At 38.7% G+C, this 16339-nt stretch overlaps 2 protein-coding genes across 5 annotated transcripts in view; one reads left to right on the top strand and one right to left on the bottom strand.

Moving 5' to 3' along the window:
- lsamp (limbic system associated membrane protein) overlaps positions 1 to 12842 on the top strand; it is a 638149-nt gene extending 625307 nt beyond the window's left edge. For 2 of the 3 annotated variants that reach the window (XM_034114585.1, XM_034114583.1), the window contains 3 exons: positions 580 to 700; positions 6468 to 6616; positions 9034 to 9264. In XM_034114585.1, coding sequence (XP_033970476.1) covers positions 580 to 700; positions 6468 to 6616; positions 9034 to 9131 — 368 coding nt within the window. In that variant the 3' untranslated portion in view covers positions 9132 to 9264. Of the gene's footprint in view, positions 1 to 579; positions 701 to 6467; positions 6617 to 9033; positions 9265 to 12048 lie in introns of those variants that run through there. The other variant, XM_034114584.1, reaches the window with a different exon arrangement.
- Positions 12843 to 16258: 3416 nt separating this feature from the next.
- The window catches only part of gap43 (growth associated protein 43), a 12592-nt gene continuing 12511 nt past the window's right edge, over positions 16259 to 16339 (bottom strand). For both annotated transcript variants that reach the window (XM_034114649.1, XM_034114648.1), the window contains exon 3: positions 16259 to 16339. This exon is cut by the window's right edge and continues 1169 nt beyond it. The gene's annotated coding sequence lies outside the window, so the exon portion shown is untranslated.

Raw genomic sequence — 16339 nt, 5'->3', positions numbered from 1 at the left:
TCTGATGCGGAGAGAGAATAAACAAATTACAAAATGTGCCATTACAACTGTTTGACTGGGACTTTTAATTAAATCTGCAGGAATTGAAGGAAACAGAAAATGCTGTAATCACGTCTCATTGAAATGCATATTAGAAGAAGGAAATGTCCTAGCTCCTCGAATAATGTGGGAGTTTTACAAGGGAATATATTACGTTACTAGGAGCTGTGAATAACTTTGTGTTGAAGCATAATTTCACTGGTGTGATGCTTTTCGATTAAAGTTTAAACACCCAGATGACAAGAATCCGAAAGTGAGGGCACAGTGAGTTGCTGTTGAGTGTTGTCTCTTTGAGATCCGCTGGCAAGGAAACTGATCAGTTAACAGATCATCAACGCTTAAAGAACTGTGTTTTAAGTCATATTAATTTTATTTACAACACAACAGCTCCAGTGTATTTACTGGAAATGTGCTTATGAGTTTCATCTCTACTGTAAATGGTGAGAAGGTACAGAAAAAAAGGGGGCAATGGAAGTTGATGTGGGAACATGATGTTGATATTGGTTTTAAAATGAAACCCAACTTTGTGTGACTCTGCAGACCCTCCAACAATAAAGAAAACCCAGAGCTCAGAGACTCCAGTGGGTCGCATGGGGACGCTGCAATGTGACGCCACGGCTGTGCCCACGCCAGAATTCGAATGGTACAGAGACGAAAAAAGGTAAAACTTTACACACCTTCACACACCCCACATCAATGTCATCATTAGACACATGTACACAGGGCTGCATCCATGATACATGATAATATCTAAATACTTTATTTAACAGTGTGGGACTTTTCAAGATCTGATTAGCATGAAAACAAAAACACACAGCATTTTCTTGGTGAAAGCGAGGCTTGTAGTGAACCAATCTAAATGTCAACATCATTCTTTGGCCATTACATTGAGCGATGAACATGCTTTCGTTACAGATAAGAAAATTAGGCTAAATAACCAGAATTTTAGGCATGACCATGACGGCTGTAAGAGGATGCTGTGAGCACAATTAATGGCTTTCTAAATCAAAAACTGTATTCAGCATTGTTCCCTTTGCAAGTATTTGGTGATGAATGTACTGTATAGTATGAAACGTACATGGCCTGGGTCTAGATGCTAACTAAACGTTGAATAGAGTACTTTTCTCCTCATCTCCCAAATGATGTCATCACTTTATAATGTATATACTGTATGTGCCAGGCATGCTCCGTATCATTCTACTCGGTTGTTTTTAATGGATCGCTTTGATCCCTTTGACAAATCTGCCTTCCCAATGGTCCCTTTGTCACATCCCAATGATCATTTGATGACATCATCTGTGTGGTTTGATAATGAATAATCACCCACTTAATCACTCGCTAGGCTGTTATTCCGTTGTTAATTAAACATAACTGCGTGAGACAGCAGTGGAATCTGTGATTCTGTTTCTGAGAAGAGAATTATGTGAACATTTTCACGAGATTTTTATACTGGAGTCACTGAAAATCGCCATAACCCTTTTCTCGTACCACAAGTAATTCAAGTGAATTGGAAATCTCCTGTTATATCACAAATGGTGTGCCTAGTTGTTCATTGGGAAGTGGCCCATTTAAGTGCCATGCATGTGTCTGGAACACTCTTGAAGAGTATCAAACTGTAATGAGATTTAAAGGCATTGATACTGTAACTCAGCCCCTCCATGTCATCCCTTATCATTTTGTAACCCAAAATATATTGTCCTCTGCAGCAAACTCACCACTTGAGTCAGGTGTGAACAGAGGTGCATGAATGGGAAATAACAGCCAATGATAAGGAAATTGCCCATGAGAGCATCATGATCTGCAATTTCACTCCTAAACTTACTACAGCAGTGAAAGTCTCCTGAAGATCAGGGGGAGAATATTGGTGGAGTGTCAGCAGTGTTATCACAGATATGGTCTCTAAAGTAATGGGCCTATCACACCACTGCTTGAAAAGATTTATTGTCGTTGAATTATTTTTGCATTATCTGTTGTTTCCAACTGCCATCTATCTCAGTTGTTTTTTCCCCTTGAGGATTTTGGCTATGCGCCTGTTCACAGCTCGCCCTTCTTCTGCTGCTCCAGTGGAAAGTGTTATTGCACTTTCTCCTTGGATGATGCTGTTAATGCACCATAATAATATCATTTATCCTTGCTTGGCTAGTTAATTGCATAGTCTCTTCCCAAGAATCGAAGCTAATGCATTGTAGTGTGTTATATCTTATTTACCTGACTGTTAAGGTCTTGTTCCTGCGATGTGTTCCCTTTTAATCAGTTTAACCTCATCAACACACAGGTTATCGCCGTGCTCACACATGAGAAGTGAGGACACAGGGAATTGTTTTTGGATTTTCCCCTCTTTCATTATTTCAGCACGCACATTGTACTTTGATGATTTCTACATTTTTCTACAGGCTTCCTGATTAGCTTTGGTACCGTCTTGAATGAATCCTTCTTTTATCCCTTTCTTTAATAGCAAAACAAACTAGACTGTCATGTTGCTTTTAATTACCCATACCCTTCAGATGCAGGATTTCCCTCTGCACAGTGTCATTGTGTCAATCCCCCATTATGTATTTAGTTTTTTTCATGTTGGCAAGTAAATTAGTATTAGAGTATGTTCATTTTATATTGATAGTGTGACAACCCTACACATTTGAAATTAAACCCTACCTCGAGACTTTCCTCTTGGCTGGTTGTTACTCCAAACAATTCACACATCAGCTCTCTTGGAGTGAAGCACACATTTTTTTGCTTTAGTAATCTAGTGCCAAGTTTGAAAGGCATCGCTATCACCTGCCCAAGCAAACCAAACTGAAGGAGTAAACAATCCAGAGCTCAAACAAAATGCTTGGCAGCAATCGAACACATCCTGGGCTGTACAGCTTGCTTCTCTCTCCGTCTGTGACAAGTGTTGAGTCACCAAACCTTTAGAACATCCATCCTCTGTCAGTCTCAATATCCTCGTGAAAACATGGACGTCCTCAGCTGATGAAATGTAAATAAATGCTTCACAACATCTCCGGCTTCACCTTAATCTGAGAGTCTCCGTGGCGCTAGACACCCAATTAGCCGCAGTGGAAACTGATACATCATAATCTGAAAGAAGCTGGCCAAAAGTTCATAAATGAAAAGTATTAATACCTGGCTGTCATGACCCTACCTGCTCAATTTGTCTCTTCTCACTGCTGGTCCATCATGGAATTAAGATGAAACGGTAAATTACCTCCCCCTTCAATCTTCTTTCAAAGGATTCTGTACTGGTAAACCTAGAGAAGAAGCGACAAATCTGATGGATCCCAGAGAAAATAGTGTCCCGTTTCATGCAGTATGTTCCTAAATCTTAGATATTGTGTTTGTAGAATCCTGCTCTTTCTATCTACTTAAGCATCTTTTAACATAGGCTGCCCTTGCTCTTGGTGGAGTCAATCACTCCACCCATGTTTATAACATGAGAACATCCTACGTGAGATGTTAGCTCACATGATAGACAGATATGTGTGTTGTTTTGTCAGCTGATACAGAGCTGTCACAGACACCAAACCACTTTCAATCATGGGCTGGGTGACAAGTCTCAGCGGGAGCTTCGACTTGATTTCATTCATCATCGGCCTTGAATCATAACAGGCCTGTCACTTTCTGTGCCAGTGATAACCTACTTTAGATGCTCCCACACGCTATAGAATCAAATCTGTCCATCTTATGATTTGCTCTGGTCTCTCTTCTCTCTGCGCACACACTGCCCTCTGCCAAATAGAGAGGTCAAATCATTTCAATCTAGGGTTTAATGTAAGAGAGTGACTCCGTGCATCAAGAAGTGATCACTGGAGATATCCACCAGAGCACTGCTGCCCTCTGCCTGCGAGGATAAACATCAAAATTGATACAGTTATGATGAAAACATCCCTCCAAAAAAGTTGGAGTTGAGTCTGCCAATTTTAATAGATAATGTATTCCAGTCTATTATGCCAGGTGAAGCTGCCAGAGACACAGGCATATTTGAGGATAAACATGAAATCAAAGTGTGAGAGAAGTTGCCGGCTGCAGATATGTGTGTGCCAAACACGTTAAAAGTTGAAATTGGGCCTCAGGAATGATGAGTTCAAAAAATAGAATAGAAAAAGAGACACACTTTTAGGGCCAGAGATCCATTTTCCTGTTATTTCCACTGCACTTCTCTGCTGCTGGGTATATTCACTTGCAGCATGTGTGCAAAGAAAACCAAACAAGCCTGCAACCTTCACTGTGGAAACAGAGGAGTTTGACCTGTGCAGGGCGATTTATTCCCCGGCTGCTGCATTACAATCATTCGCTGTAATCTTGAGTAAAAATAGGTGTTTGCTTTCAGCGCCGTGTGTGCTGTGTAATATCTGGATCTTTCAGCATGCTCTGCGGGCAGGCAGACCTTTTTAATAGTTCAGTCACCTCTCATGAAGACAGGCTGGAGAATATATCTGCTGCTGAAGAAGAGCAGATATCGTGGGAGGGGCATTTGCCTTAAGATGAAGTGGAGACAGTGCTGCTGCACTTGCCCTTCCTTAGCTCTCGCTGTGTTGCTCTCTCACTTTCTCACACACACAAACACATACACACACACACACCGTCCCCAAGATGTCCCTATGGAAAGGACCTCAGCACATTTATCAAGTCCACACTCCCCACTGAGCCAAATTATGCTGTGCCATGATGTGCATTTTGCTGTTTATGTTAATACTTCCTATCAGCCAAGTGTGTGTCAGCACAAACCTCCAGCTCCACCGCTCCAATTCCGATTACTACATTATCCAGACTTAAGCAGGATTAAGTTGAGGCGCCTTAAATGAACTTCAGCTCATTCATGATACGAAAGGCCTCAATCAGCCCAGTACAAGCAGAATCCATTAAACGCACCGTCTTATTAAAAGAGTTTTATTTGCCCATGATGGTGGAAGGAGCAGTTCATCAACGAGGTAAACCGTCTGAGTCAGCACATTCTATTGATTAATTTGTGCTGAAAGGGGTTCAAGGAGGACATCATTAATTGGCAGAAGTTTGGTGGTCAAAAGACTCTTAAAAGTGCATGAAAAGACTTCGGCAGCATACTAATCGTTCATCAAAACAGTGATCCTGTTTGTTTGATGGCAACAATAAACATTATAGAAATAAAACTGTTAATATCCACACAGACGTTTCCTCAGTTACATTTTTGCAAACTCAATATTAAGAGAACGTCTTTGCTAAACACATATTTCAAAGGTTGAGGATCAAATGTCAACAATTGAATGAAAGATGTTTCTCTGACAATCTCAACGCCCTACTCTAAGATAGTTCACTGACACTGCTATTGCGAAGTGATTGCTAGCACTAAAGTAAAACTACTGTTAATAATATAATTTAATATAAAATTGAAATTGTTACAAAAATAGATTTAATGTACAAGGTCTTTATCTGTAAGCGTTGATGTAGCTATTTTAAATGTGTACTTCACAGTATTGTCGGAAACTGTGAGATTCAAATGTAATAAACTACATCAGGTTTACAATAAACAATTCTAATACATTTGTTGACACAATGAATGTGTCATTAAGTGATTTTTTTCAACAGATTCACAGAAATATATTTAATGTGTGCGTACGGTGTAAGACCCCAGTCAGAAAACAGCTGAACCATGGCAGCCAGGTCATACAAAGTGCCTTGTTGCTGAAGGGATAATTACCCAATGTTAGGTGGAACCAAACATGAACACAGAGCAGGAAGTCGTTACTGAAGCAGTAGATGAATTAGGTGAGTGAATGGCTGGAGGACGGCAGGAAGCAGCCGGGGGGGGTGGAGAGAGGCAGGTCAGGGCAGCAGAAGAGGAAGCAGAGGGAACGAGCTGGCAAGCAGGCAGGCGAGAGAAGAGGACTCCTGAAGCAAAGGAACAAGCGAGCATTATGTGGGGTAACACAACATTCTGCAAGTAAGGTTAGAGAAAGGTTAGAGTAGGGTTAGAGTAAGGTTAGGCCGTGGGTTGTTAGCTGATTATAGCCAGGTGTGTTGGCTCCGTCCAGGTTAATAGCGTTGACAGAAGTTTGGCGGGCTTGAAAAGACTACACCAGCATAATAATCTTTCATACGGGATAACAATGATCCTGTTTTTGGCTTCACTTTTTAGACCTGGAGGTTGCTGCTTTGAGGAGAACACAAGGGACAGACACTGCAGTGGCTGTGACATCTCGTTTATTTTTAAGCCAGCAGGATTTTTGTTCTAAGTTCAAAGTGTGTATTCAAAGTAGAAAAAATATCTGCATATTTTATTGGTTAATTAAGCTCTAATGAAGTCTCACGGCTCCTTCCCTTGCACAGACACTGCAGACTCTAATATTTTGCCCAAAATGTCACCAACTCCCATCTGGCCTTAAGTCCTCTGATTTTCATTAATTTGCAATTTACTTGACATGTCCTCACTGCTGTTTGTCTCTCCCCTCCAGGCTGTCCAATGCCCAAGGCATCAATATCCAGATTCTTGGCACGACAACTCTTCTCATGATTGCCAACGTCACTGAAGAGGATTATGGGAACTATACCTGTGTGGCCTCGAATCGACTGGGCGTCCAGAATGCCAGTCTCTTCCTCTATAGTGAGTATAAACACTAATGTGAATTGCTATAGCCTAAAACCTGAATACAAAAAAGGAGATTCTTGTTTCTTTAGAGGTAAATACCTTTGCAAATTAAATCATGACACATCCTGGGATGTTATAAGTAGACTATTGAGCCGAAATAAACACAACTGCAGTATCACCTCTTCACCAAACCAAATTTTAATCATTGTGAGATTCAAGGTGAGATTGAATTACTTTAAGATGTAAATTCTACTTCCCCATTAAATTATTGAAAATCAGCAGGGAGAAAAACTCACCTTGGTTTTCTATACTTTTATTCAAGCTTCTCTGCATGAGCTGAACAATTGGAAGCGTGTATGAGCCAAAATTAAAATAATTCTGTGTAGTAATTTTTCGGCACTTGGCAAACAGTGCAGGCTTCTCAACTCTGTCAGGCTAATTTAACTGAATCCGTGAATAAGGCTGAGAGGGAATGTGACATTTACTTTGGGTCAAAATAAGGCAACGTCCAAAGAATATATGCAAATTCGAAGGAATAAATACTCAGACAAACCAAATCTATGTTCCCCAAAATGGTTCACAAAAGTGTTTGTCTATCTTCATAACTGTTGGTTCAGCTGGGTGGAAAATAACTCAAAATGAAACTTTGCTTTGCGGAGTGGAGAAAACTTACCTCTAGAGGGTCTGTATATTGTTCCATAGTCGCTAATGTTAGCGTACTATTGTATTAGTTTAAATCAAAATGTCAATAGATAAAAGAACAAAAGTACAAATGCAGATTTAACTGTTGTAATCAGGTACATTTTAGAAATATGTATGAAGCATTGCAGTTGCACGATTGCTTTTTGCCCTTTGGAGGACTCTGCTGGATATTGGAATATGTTCACCAGCCAGCCAGTAGTTCTATTGTTGCTGGGAGTTTATCCGAGCTATTCTGATTGAAATGAGTACTAAATGAAGGTTGATTGGAGTAGCTCAGACTAAGACCTGACCATTATAACATTTTATTTTCCTTGCTGTTTTTTGAAATGCAGAATGATTTGTTCAACACACCTTGAACACATATTTCAGGTTTTTGCTCCACAGGATCAAGCTTTGAGGCATGTTTGAGTTCTGGCTCCATCGCCCAATCAGGGCTGTTGCAGCAGGTGTTTCACCAGCAAAGCTCTGGTTTGAGTTAGTTGGACATGGTTTCCTCTTCATTTGGCACACTAACGGCAGCAAGCATAAACATTCTGGAAACATTGCCATATATTTCATGTGGCTTGTGGCTTGAAAGCAGAGACAATATTAAATATACGTTGTCCTGCAGCATCTGCAATACCTGCTGCTGTTTGATAATCATCTGATGGCTACTGCACCCCGCTAAGCCGCTCTGTCCCAGCCCTCAGAGGCAGGCCAGATGACGCAGAGCTTTTAAATTCAAAACATCTGCTGCGACATAACTGATTGGCTTTTGACCAGGAGTGCAACATGCTGAAAGGTTGTGGCTTTAAGGATCAGTGCAACCACAGTTTTACTTTCAACAATGCAATTTTAAATGTTACATTCAAAGAAAGACTAATAGAAAGATAAAACATACAATTTGATATAATTGACAATAGACAACCTTGAATAAAAGGGAGCACTGCAAATAAAGATATCAAACTCAAATAACCAAACAAACCACGCACATAATGTGCTTTGTGTTTTTGGAGCATGCCAATCTTTTGTCTCTTCGTATGTGTTTTTCTAAGTTGGAGTGTGTTGAGCTTTTATGGCCACCTTAAATGTTCCCTCAGCCTCTTCTGCTCTGCTGTCTGTGGCATAAATTGGGCTTCAGTGATTTTTACAGCAAAGGAGGCAATAGCACACAATGACCACAAGATGTCACCAAACACCTCTCAAAGTAGTGATAGGTCCTCAGTAGTCCCTGGGTCAGAAGAAGTGCACATTTGAATATTTATGTATGTACTTTAAAGCACCAAAATCATTCATTTGGGTTTGATATTACTCAGTTGTTTGACTCCAAAAGTAGTTTCTGGGAGTCTCTTCTACAGTGCCCTCAAAAATATCAATATTATCTATGTAAAAACTCTATAGATATCCATTCAAATAAGCTTTATCGGCATAACCATTTTGCACACACAGTACTGCCAAAGCATATTGAACAAGGTAATGAAACAGTAACAATCATTTTAACTATATTATGTCATTTAAAATGAAGGAAAAGAAAGAATACAACTGACCTGATGGATATTATCGACTCAATATAAATTATGATGGCAATAGAAATAAGATCAATGTGATGAAGATAACAGTATGTATGTATGTATGTATGTTAAATGATCTCTCTCTCTCTCTCTCTCTCTCTCTCTCTCTCTCTCTCTCTCTCTCTCTCTCTCCTCTCTCTCTCTCTCGCTCTCTCTCTCTCTCTCTCTCTCTCTCTTCAGGACCCGGGACAGGTCACGATATCAACGGCTCTGCCTCTGTATCTAAATCACTGTGGCTCCTGTTGGCCTGCTTCGCCTGCCTTTTCTTCAAGTGTTAATACCGCTACCCTCCTCTTCCTCTTGTGCCCCCTACTGGCCTACCTTCGTCCTCTTCCTCCTCGTCTCCAACTCACCGACATCCTTATTGCTACCTTATTACCTACTTTTACGCCCCCCCCCCCCCCCCCCCCCCCCCCCAGACTGTTTGCATCATGATACAAAAACCTTACGTGCACTGCTTACAGATAAAACAAAAAACAATGGGTTATGAATAAAATGTTAGAAGAACAACAAAAAAAACGATGAAATGACGGACAGAACAAGCAAACAGTGCTCTTTTAAATAATTGCATTGTTGTTTTGTTTTTAAATAGTATGTTCTTTCGTTTCTGCTATATCTTGTCTTTGGGGTCAGGTTTGAGATTAGTTGTTTTGTTTTCACGGGAAAGCAGAGGCACCCGCTCACAGGGATGCTAACAATCATTTGTCTCGAGAAGTACTGAAGACAAAAGGTATATTCCTCCCATAGATGAATTATGTTAACTTAAATTGTAGACTTAACCGAGTGTTTAACCAGTGCATTAATGAGCAACATGCAAAGTACCTGCCAAATATCCATAAACTATATAGATTTGAAACTAACACATAGAGAATCTAAAAGAAGATACTGCAGCTGATTCTGTTCTGGCGTTGGAGCTTGAGATTAAAGTCTGTATGCGTGAAACATAGACAGAGCATTAGCCTGATGTCTCTCCAATGACGTTGTTTCTAGACGCAGCTGTCACTTGGGTCGTTGCTGTCGATCCCCAGAAATCGAGGATGCAGTGAATAAAATAGTCTTGATCCTACTGAGCTAAACAATGTGGAGTACAAAACTGAGGAAACTAGTTTATCTGGTAATAGTAACCATCTTCATTCAGTGTTTTTTGCAACTCCCGCCTTTATTCCAAAAGTATTTCTCTTGTCTTTTGCAGCAAGAAAAGAAACACAGTAGGTTATAATGATGCGTACTGTACATAGTACAATTTTGTATTTCTCTATGATAGACAACTTATTCAACCACTGTAACAATAGAAAGAAAACAACATTGTTTTTTGACCGCCAACCTTCTTCTGCAGTTTCTCTCAGCTCCTCAGCAGGCTGCATGCTGTACCACACACAATGATTTCGTTTAGGTTACACGTTTTAGGATCATTCTTCTATACTGCTGAGATTTGGATAGTAATGTATGACACCAATGAATGACTTACGTTTTTCTCTTTCAAAGAAGTATGCGTGTTTTAATATGAAATGATACAGAAAAAATGCATAATATATTGATATTGAGGTTATTTTTTTCTGTCTTTACCTCATTCATTTTAGTTGTGTATATATATATACTTGAATCCAATGTCCTTATATTATATGAAAAGGCAAATTCTATGTGTCCATGTTTCTGAATAGGGTAGCAATTTGTTGAGGATAAATAACTTCTAGGTTACTTGGACTGGCAACCCTGCTCTTTCATGTGAACCGAAGCCAATTAGAAAAAGATAATGGGTTTTTTTAAAAGCATAAAAAGAAGATAGTTTTGTGCAGTGTATCTTGAGATGATACAAGTGCTGGCTAAAAGGAAATGGATCACCAAGTATTGAGAATCAGAAAACAAATGAATACCGAATGCTTATCAAGCTCAATGGCCACCAAGGTCACCGTGATGATGGGCATCTTTAACAAAATAACAGCATTATATCACATGTCCTACAATACGTTTTGTCATCACACCTCGCCACTGACTTTATTTCTTAATGAACAAAAATGGATAAATGTATCAATATTTTATAAAAGAAGAAGACCTTTCAAGCAGTGTGATTAGTTTAGGGGAGACAAGAAAAAGCTGAAAATGGCGCACTATTAGCTGCCTTCTTTTTGCCATTTACTTTTGACCTACTGCGAGGTGACATAAAGCTTATGAACTCCAGCTCAGCTCCTCCACTGGATGGTTGTTCGCCTCTCCGCTCTTCTAACAACCAAGCCGAGATAGCACTAGTACTGTAAAACACACGTGTAATTAATGTCATTCTTGTCATACATTAAAGAAATTGTCCCCATTGTTTTTGATTGTAAATGCTTCTGAGGCCATGGCTGTGTGACTGTGTAGTGTTGGTAATGCCATCTGATCCAGTCTGATCTTCATGTGGGCTGAACAGAAACTGATAAAGGCCACAACTCAAATCAAAGTTGAAGCATTTACACAAGTATAACAACATTTATTCACCTCTATCTGTCAGAACACAAACAATCTTACAATCAGATTTGTCAGTCTAGGAAGTGATAAGAAAGCTGTTGTTTTCTGTCATCATCCGACATGTTTTTTTATTGATTTTCTATGACTGAACAACTCTGGTGTTTCCACTTTTAAGTGGATTCACTTTACTCCTAGAGTCTTTTCTACTACAGTGGTATTTCTGCAGACTCTCTGGCTAGCTCAGACTTGAGGATGCAAGTTTGTCAGCAACAGCTTTGTCTTAACTGAAGTAAGAAGTGGATGATCTGGAAGCTGTGGTGAAAATAGATTATCATGATCAGTTTGCATGAGAGTGGTCTGTGCTACATGTCTATATCTGTCTTGCTATGTGTCATATAAAGAAAAACCTCAGGGCAGAGCAAGGATGGCCTTTGGCAGAATCTCAGACAAACTGAAATGTGATTATTTTTTGATGGATGAGAGCCTTAAAATTATGCTCGGCATTTATTTTAACCTGCTTTGAATGCATGATGGGACGAGAAATCTTATTTTAAAAGACGAAACAGCATATTAACAGTCATTTTTAAAACGTTTTCCCCATTCAGGTGATTTTCAAGTGTGTCCAATGCAGGTTAAAAGCAGCCAATAAGCACTAACTGATACTAAGACCAAGCATGTAAAAGCCATGAAGCTCTGTCTTATCCATAAAGCAGAAAGGAAAAAGGAATAATTATCTTCCATTGCTCGTAGAAACCAACAGCCAGCCTATGGACACAGCACCAACCCCATGTAGACAGACCTGGATATCTACTGAAGATCCAGCTATACTTTACTATTGAGCATTGCCTCTAAACATTGCCTTCGCTTCACTGTACAAAACTGGCTTGTGTTTGTGCGCTTGTGTGCTATGATTCTGATTTTGGTTATTATTATAAACTTACCTAAGTTAAATGAGGCATGATGAGATACATGACGAGTGTGCTAAACAGCTAACTCTCTACTTTCCGTTGAGCTATGGTTACAGTAGTGACCTTCTGTTATAATTTATATTTGATTTTATTATCCTCCTCTGTGTTTATATACAGTGTGATGTTTCTACACCAGAATGTTGTAAAATCAGCAAATCCATCAGATTGTGTTTATACAACCTAACATTTAAAGATTTAAAAAGCCAATGTCACTATTACATTTGTACCTCCCTTCTCCCCTGTCGTGGGAAATGAAGATTCAATCATGGATTATGACAAAGCAATGTCCCATTTTGTTTGTTGTTTCCGTTTTACCTTACTTTATTATGGCATAAGGTGATTGCAGTGAGTTTCTTAAAAAAAAAAAGACATGTAATAAAAGGTATAATCATGAGAAAATGTTCATAACACAAAATAAAGTTGTTTGAATTTAATGTTCTGTATTTGAATGTGACTTGACATGTCGGGGCAAGTCACTTTTTTTTGGGAGATAGCTTGAGACACCCAGAATCTTAACGGTACAATTGTGTTTATCACCATGTAACATGCAAATAAAATAATATATGTATTATGGTATTCTCTCTGGAAGACATTTGATCCTCAGAAAGTGTGAGAAATACAACTGAGACGCAGCTCGTCAGCAAGAGGTTTTCCACTTTCAGTTTGTTGTGCAATAGATGAACGGTAAGAGGGATGCACTACAAAAACTCAAAATCTTGCCCATTATATTTGTCTAATTAGTCAGAATATGTCTTTACACTTGATAAGACATAATAACTTCAGCGGTAACACTGCAGTGAGATATCGGGTCTTGTTTTTAGACAATGCATCATCTTGTTAAGTCAAAAAATCTTATTTTGAGTTGTATCTCAGATGAAGCATATCTTTGTTTACATATGTATTAGATATTAACCAACTAACATCAGAAAACAGAAAATGTTTGAGCATTTGCATGTTTTGAAGGAACTTGATAAATGATTAGCTATTCTCAAGTTTCATTGCTGCTTATCTGCCAATTGCACAATTTCCATATATATATATATATATATATATATAACCAAAGCTGTCAAAACCACAAGAAAAAAGTTCAGAGTGCAGATGATGTCACGATTATTTACCACAGTTATATTTCACTTGCATAACACAACATTTCTTGATTCTGGTCAAATATAGTTCAAAATAAGTTCTCCCAGTTAATTACAAGATCTGATTTATCTAAATATCCCATCTTATTTCAATAAATCTTACCAAGCAAATTTTCAATTGTTCTATTGGCAGATTTGTGTACTTATTTCAAGTAAAAACTGCTTGTTTTCATTATTGTTTAACTTATTTTTGGAACAGCATTTTTTCCAGTGTGCTATAAACACCATTATGGACTTAAAGTAATGTCAACATGGCACAGGCTCTTTATACTACGTCACTGCGTAGTGTTCTGTAATGAACCTCAGCGCAAGTTCTTTCAGGAAGACTGGGTATATATACATTCACTCCGCAGCTGCATATAATCAGCTCATCACGGGCGTTGTCTATAACCTATTACATTCACCTCATTCTCCAGCCAATCACTGTGCTGCAGCCAAACTTTAAAATGGTTCTCCTCTCTCCTGCAGTCAGCTGTGATTTCAGGTTTTCATGCTGCCGCCCGCCTCCTCCCCATCCACCTCCTTTCATCATATCCAGTGCCAGGAGAGTTAATCCAAAGACCTCATCACACCTCCTCTTCATCCCATCTCCTCATCAAATCCAGATCTTCAGCATCATCACCAGTGTCTAGACCCCGGGGGGTTCCCTATATGCTCACGGCTGCATTTCCCCCTTTAGATATACGATTTCAGGATCGGGGTCTAATCGCCAAAGACTTAACATTTATCATATGACATGTGTCAATACATGTTCTTTAAACAAAATGAAGTCTCTCCTGATTGAAATGGGAGCTGCTGCAGTAAAATGTTTGACCACGAGATGTCAGGACAAACCAAATTATGCCATTGCTATCTTTTGGGATTTGGCACATTGAGGAAAAATGAGAAATGTCATCATCATTAGCCTTTTAGAGATGAGAATTGAAAAATCAATCCTGGAGCACATGTTTTTTCTAGCATTAACCCCCACACTTTGAGAAATGAGAAAAACTCATTAGTTCAATGGGGTTGCTAGGCTGAAAAATATTTTATAAATATCACTGTAAAACAGCCATAGATTACAATTTTTCTGGCATTTTATACTATGACTTGTTTGACTTACTATTACATTTTTATTACCTTTTTTATGTCATACTAAACTATAACTTTGTTTTGACACACTATCCTATAACTACTTTTATGACATACTATACTACGCCATTATTTATTTGTTACTATGACTTCTTTATTTCGTTTTTAATGTGACATTTAACATTTTAATGACACTGACTTTGACACTACTATACTGTAAACTAGTTTAGTTGATTAATTTACTATGGCAGCCAGATATTTCTCAAAGATACAACACACCATTCACCTTGACAACCATTAGTAGTTCTTCACAGTTCCATAAAGTTCTTCAAGCTTCTTCTCTGGGCTGTTAACGTTGTGCAGTGGTGAGCATAACAAACACATCCTGTTGAGGGTGATTGGACAAACCTTTGAGAAAATATATAACTCTTCCTTCTTCATCAAATCAGTTTTATTAGCGTAAATGTCACACAAGTTCTCCTGAGACTAAGGTTGGTAATCATGTTGACCTTTAACTCCATGCTATCAGGAGTCACATTCAACTTGAAATCCCAGCAAGTGCATGTGCTCTTGCATAAATCTTTGCAAAAGGACCTCTCTCTGATTGAAATCATATCTAATTGAAAGTGCAGTAATATTTGGTTTTTGATCATGTATTTGAAATATTGCATGTAAAACATTTCAGAAACAACTGGTATTGGGCCTTATAACATATATTTGTATATATTAAAACAATATGATTGTTAAAGGTCCCCTATTATGCTCTTTTTCATCAATATATTATAGGTATAGGTATATATACAAAACATGTCTCTGAAGTGTTTGGCTCCAAATACCAAACATCCCATAATCCCCTCTGTTTGAGCCCTGTTTCAAAAGTGCTGATTCTGGATCTGTTACTTTAGATGAAAATAAGGAGCCACTCCCCACGCCCCTCTGAGAGATATTTGGTTAAAAAGAACACAATGGTGCTCTAGGAGGAGATTCAGGTGATAAGGTGTGGGGGGGGGGGGGGGGGGGGGGGGGGGGGGGGGGGTTACCTTGGTTGGTTATTGGCTAATGGTTACACAAACCAAAAAAACGTTATGACATCATAAAGTGGCCAAAATCTGATCAGCTCATTTTCAGACAGGATTATATATATATGGATCATTTTTTCCTGAAATTTTCAGAATCTCTTAATGCAGAGGGGACACATATTTATGTATAAAAGACATGAAAAAGTGGATTTTGCATAATAGGTTTAGACGCCTATAATATTTAAGTACTCTGCTAGAAATCCTGTATTCTGCTCTCTGGTAGATATGCCTTAGATTTGGCAGAATCAAGACACACCTGAATACAGATGATTAGAAACCTTGATTATTATCCTAGGATAGCCAAGTTTGTCATGTGATTTTAGATGTGTCTTCCTTAAGAAGCTTAAACCCAGGATAAGACTCAGAAGCAGAATATTACAGTGCTCGTTGCATCCCATGTATGTCAGGTGTTGCCTCTGCTAATTAAATATGTCTAAAATAGTGGTACAGTAACTAATGTATTGCCAAATGTTTGCTAATATTCATGATTGACTAGCTAAAGTCTCAAGCCTTAAATGAAGTGTTGGTGCATGAAACCAAGTGTGATATGAGAATATTTAAAGCACTCTGTAAAGTGTGTTGCATGAAAATGGATTAAATATGCCAGATAGTGAGTCAGTCTTGCCTCCAGATATATTCCACCCTCTGAAGTGACACAACATTTGAACATGGCTTTAAACAAACTCCACAGTGTATGATGGTAATTGGCACATTTGCTTTATTTTGAAAACAGACATTGAAACCATTTGTTTTTTTTCATATTTTTTCTCACAAGTTT

Source organism: Trematomus bernacchii, unplaced genomic scaffold, assembly GCF_902827165.1.
Source record: "Trematomus bernacchii unplaced genomic scaffold, fTreBer1.1, whole genome shotgun sequence".
NCBI classification, from domain to species: Eukaryota; Metazoa; Chordata; class Actinopteri; order Perciformes; family Nototheniidae; genus Trematomus; species Trematomus bernacchii.
The sequence above is the reverse complement of the archived record's forward strand: the minus strand, read 5'-3'. Positions and strand labels throughout refer to the sequence as shown.